The sequence below is a fragment of the Mya arenaria genome, chromosome 7 (genome assembly GCF_026914265.1).
Source record: "Mya arenaria isolate MELC-2E11 chromosome 7, ASM2691426v1".
NCBI classification, from domain to species: domain Eukaryota; kingdom Metazoa; phylum Mollusca; class Bivalvia; order Myida; family Myidae; genus Mya; species Mya arenaria.
In genome coordinates, this window is record NC_069128.1 from 18,219,805 (window position 1) to 18,224,943 (window position 5,139).

Below are 5,139 nucleotides of genomic sequence, written 5' to 3' on the forward strand. Positions count from 1 at the left end.
AATGTATACATTGGTTTTACTTAAGTATATTAAAAATAAGATTATATGTATGGTCCCTTATAACTCAAGTTGAGTGGCAATGTACTTGTTTACAATCTGGATATACAATGTAGTTGTTTACCTGATGTACACTGATAAACCCGAAATAAGCTTTAAACCTGCATAACCTAAATCTGTACAATGGGGTAATGAGTCACCTATCTAATATTTATAGGTCAACATTTTATCAAGATTAACTTTCTGAAAATCTAACATTATGGTCTGTGCATCGACTTTTTAAAAGGTAATATTCATTTAAAATCACATACAATTTATTAGGAAGTTTTTCAGTTTTGTTTAATGAGATTGAACTTGATTTATCTTAAACCGTAAAATACGTACATGTCAAAAGAAAACTTCAAGGTTATGATAGGATAAGCTACTTTCGATTTGACATCAACAATCTTTGCGAGGTAAATAAGCCCTGTGCACGGAAGAGTTTCATATATTGTCGTATATTTGAACAATGTCATTTATTCTGTAATACAATAGCTGAAACAGGAATTTTGTTCCAACCTAAATACCATCTTTTCAATAAACCGCGACGTCTGCTTTTATACTTTGAACGGACTTCCTGTTCGACGGTATGTTTCTCCCATATGTTCGTACTTTGTACTGAAATTGTACTAATATTCGTGATAGGGTCAAAGTTGCGGCTGTGAGCTATTGGACCCAGGCTGTGGTTAAAGGCACTCAGTCATATTTTAGAATGCACTTATTTATTACGAAATAAACTTTAGGAAATCATAAAGAGTTTGAAAACTAAGATACTGACGGCTAGAACCTTTCAACAAAAGTTTATATATGCTCAAATATTGTCTTTGAAGTCCACAATGAACTGCGTTACTAACGCCATTCAACAAAAGGCTTTAGCGTGATTGGTTGATTGTTATTATCACGTGGTGCTAGCAATGTTTTCATAAAGGTTTAAATATCTAACATCTATAGTATTGGTCCCTTTAGGTGGCTGGATAAAGCATTTGTTTTTTTTACTTGACTGTACCGTCGTAGGTTTGCTCCCTTCTACAAATAGGTTGTTTTTATACTTAAATTGAATTTTATATCTGCAATTTCGGTATCAAATAGAAAACAAATGATACTATAAGTGTTTTCAGATGCATAACCGGGAAAATTACTTTGGTGCCAAAACATAAACATGTCCCTTTAACAGTTGTTTACGAAATATTTTCGTTTTGAGTTCCATGCAAGATCAACTAGGACCAATGCTTCGAGTGTTAAAAGCAATACACCTACAATTGCCGTCAAAAAATACTTTCGATCAAACCGAAGTTGCTGTTTCTAAGCCTTTGACCTATTTTGTTTTACCGAAGGTTCTATGTTCCAGAAAGTTTTTAATATTTTACTTTACGTTTGTTTCAGATTATGGGGGTGAATACAACTATGGCAAACTCAGTGCTTAAAACAATGCAGCAAATTCTGACGTGCTCAATATGCATGGATATTTTTAAAGACCCCAGACTGTTATCGTGTCAACACACGCTATGTCAGAAATGTTTGACATCGTGTATAAAGAAAACGAGGAAGAAAGGTCGGTCGAAAAGTATGTTTCGCTGCCCGATGTGCCGACATGAGGTTATGATCGACAAATTAGATCCGTCTACATACACGTTTACAAAGAATATGACTATGCAACACTTCCTCGATGAATTCGAAGAGGACATCAACGACGTTATTGACAATCAGAATGAAACTCCAAAGAGGGAATATGGAACTCAGACAGATGTGAATGAACATTTAGTGACAAGGAATGCAGCAACACAAACATTTCCGACGAATTCCAAGCAATTGTCTGGTAATAAATCAACGAATGTTCTTTCCGTGAATAACCCGTTGCCATTTTTGGAAATCGATCCGTTTAAAGCTCTTGCGAAAAAGATTTGGGCAATTGTTAGCGCAGTGATAAAAGTTTGCTGCCTCCCATTTCGGCTACTGTTTTATCTCCTGAAAATGTTGTGTTTTGCACCAGCGTTATTTTTGTTCCGGCTACTGCGGCTGCCTTTCGATCTCCTGAAATCAGGACTCGAAGGCAGTGGCAGAAATTCTCATCGAAATGTCGGCGAAATACAAGATGGCAATAATGAAACTACTGCAAACAACGAATTGCAAGAACTCCCTAAAAGAGTCATTATAATCGGCATCATATTATATTTCGTATCAAGTACTTTGTTATATTTATTGTTTCTTGCCTATGCATTTGGAATGTTTTGTATTTTAGTTCTAGGTCTTGCATTTGTTCAGCAAACCCACAAACTACCAGTAAAGCGGAGAAGGGGGCGACTGATGGCGTCCAAAGTTCGTTTACAGACACGATTCGTATATTGAATGTATAGTGCATAATGGTTGAAGATTTCCATTGTTAACCTACAATCGATGTTTTTTGCCTCTTCCTTATCGACACTTTTAGCTTACGCTCTATAAGTTTTTATAACCAGAAATATCAGATAAGCATAAAATTGATAGATAAAATAACACAGCTATTGATGGTAGAATATGTATGCGCTGCGATCATGTTGGTGGTGATTTTTCACTAGTAACACCTTTGCAAATGACATAAGGCATCCATTTATTAACAGATGTTGATAAAACAGGGCTTTTATTCATGAAGTGAAATACTAAAAGGCGAAGCAATGAACCAATTTACAAACTAAGAATCCTCTCTCATAAAATAATAACCGCTTTCATTGAACAATGGTATTAAGACACAATCTCTTGCTATTTAGATTGTGTATCAAAATTTTCCAATTTAGTTCCATCGCTAAAAGATAATTACATATCAATCATAATACATTATTGATTGAAAGCGCATTTAAGAATTTGTGTTTCGTTTTCGGCAAGTTATTTAACTATGTGCGACGATAAAATCAACAATTGTTACTTTAAATTTGTTTTCATAGGCTTCGACTCTTACAAAGAATAGAATGAACATTGCAATAAACGGATTTTTACCACAATATAGTTACTCTCTTGTGTCAAAGTCCGATACAAGTATCTATAATGTTGTATTGAACCACAGGTGAAATGTGCGGTCGTATTCAATATTCAACTTAAGTTAATCTTTTGGTCTTACATCATTGACTTCATTCACTCTAGTGCTCAATTATTAATAACAAGTAATCCGATTTCTATATCTTACTTAGATCCAATTAGGACCATTATTGAATACCAACATTGGTCTGTATCTGGCGAAGCTAGTCGATAATACCATCACATAATTTGTTATTTTATGTACGTCTTTAAGAATTTCCTTACAACAGGACAATACTTTATGTACAATCAAAACAATGAAATGTATAACTTAAAGTTATTTTTCCATATAAAATGAATAATACATATATACATTAGTACATGTATGTATCTGTTCGATATTTAAAATGATACTTTTAATCACGGTTCGTACTTTTATGCTACAGTCAAATCAATCATGTTCGATATATAAATGTATTTTGAATTGCTAATGTGTAGAAATAATAATGTACTATATATTTTATGATCCCGTTTGTACATACACAACAGACAGATTAAGGCTATGCATATGATAAAGCTAAGGAAAAGAGGTTATAGAATAGTCATACATTTCATTGTTACATAATAAATCAATGCTATTTAATATTCATATATAAATTTCATAATATTTAATACATTTTTTGTTGTTGTTGTTTTTCTGTCTGCTTTATTCTATTCTATTCAGCCGCTGTCGATTGCATTACGTGATGTGAACATACTATATACATTTTGCTTATATTGTCTGCTTTTGTTTCCTGTGTAAAGCGCGACGAATATGTTAAAGTTATCGTATAATTATATACATTATGCATAATTATATTCTATGTTTGATGCACATGTTACGTTAATAAAATTTTTACTGACTTATAAAAAGAAAACTAAAAAACTAATGAATATACTTTTTCTGATACAACTTTGCTTTTTTCATTTTTTCTATATATAAAATCAATATTTTCTATATGAAAACGATGTATTTTGTATATTTGTGTTTAACTGTAGATATGCTTGTTGTTTTTCTTTTTTCAGTGATCCACATACTTTGAATTGAAAATATTTTAAGGCTTGGATATTTTGCTGCTTGGTGATGCTTCACAATTTTTTTATTTAATCTACAAACTTGTGTCACTTTGCTTAGTTAAACCGCAGTTGTTTTGTTTATTTGAAAACAAAAGGAAGTACAATTTCTTTATACGGGTTTGAAGCTTAGGGCTTGTTTGAAAGAGACTGCTTTTTTGGCGCCGTCTTGAGATAAAAATGTTCAGCTTAAGGGAAAGAGAAAAGCTTAAAAGTCATTGCACATAACAGACGCGTGTAGGAAGGAAAGCATATTGTACATGTTCTAATCTGACCTCCATCAACCGATGAAAGTCGATACGGAAATACCCGATGTATATGTTCATGTGTACATCGTTATTGAAAAGAGTTCAATATATGATCGAAAAGTATATTTTATTCCTCTTCGATAAGGTATGAAGAAAACTTTATCCTTTAAACTATTGTTACTACGTACAATATCTAAATAGCAGTGAAACAAAATATTTATGAATAACCATACGTATTTTTCTGCCTTCGGCGATCGAAATAAACGCTCATCCAATCAGATATCGACTTTTGACACACCATCAGCGGTGCGTGACAAAACAGAACTGAACTCAAACTGGAAAGCATGAATCCAATTATAAGTCATTTACTTTTGACATTTTTTTATATAATATATTATATTTATGCATATTGGAAAATACTTCATAACAGGTTTATATTTCAATTTTAATGAGGAATCCATAAAAAATTGACGAAGTTATAGAAGCAATAAAACAATATAGACGGAAATCGAAGTGAAATCCAATTCAGGAGAACAAAAATCCACTAATCACTCATTTATTTTAACATTATGTTTATTGTCAACATATTATATAAATATTGCATGGCTTCCAGTGTGACAGTATATATTGTCAACATGAGGGAAATACTGTTACCCGAGGCTCAGACTTGGGAAAGCCCACATGTCTATTTTTATACGCGCGTGCTATGTGACAGTAATAATGTCAACCGGTCAAAACGGTACTGTCAGTGTGA

The 5,139-nt window shown here is 32.7% G+C and overlaps 1 protein-coding gene across 1 annotated transcript; it reads left to right on the plus strand.

Annotated features, from left to right (window-relative positions):
* Positions 1–418: 418 nt before the first annotated feature.
* On the plus strand, positions 419–4,233 carry LOC128241538 (uncharacterized). Its single transcript, XM_052958514.1, has 2 exons — positions 419–452; positions 1,420–4,233. Exon 2 carries the CDS (start codon positions 1,423–1,425, stop codon positions 2,380–2,382), a length of 960 nt encoding a protein of 319 aa, XP_052814474.1. The 5' UTR covers positions 419–452; positions 1,420–1,422; the 3' UTR covers positions 2,383–4,233.
* Positions 4,234–5,139: the final 906 nt, after the last annotated feature.

What these genes read in the sequence shown, in the direction of transcription:
- LOC128241538 (XM_052958514.1), top strand. Translation starts at nt 1,423, where the DNA reads ATGGGGGTGAATACAACTATGGCAAACTCAGTGCTTAAAACAATGCAG.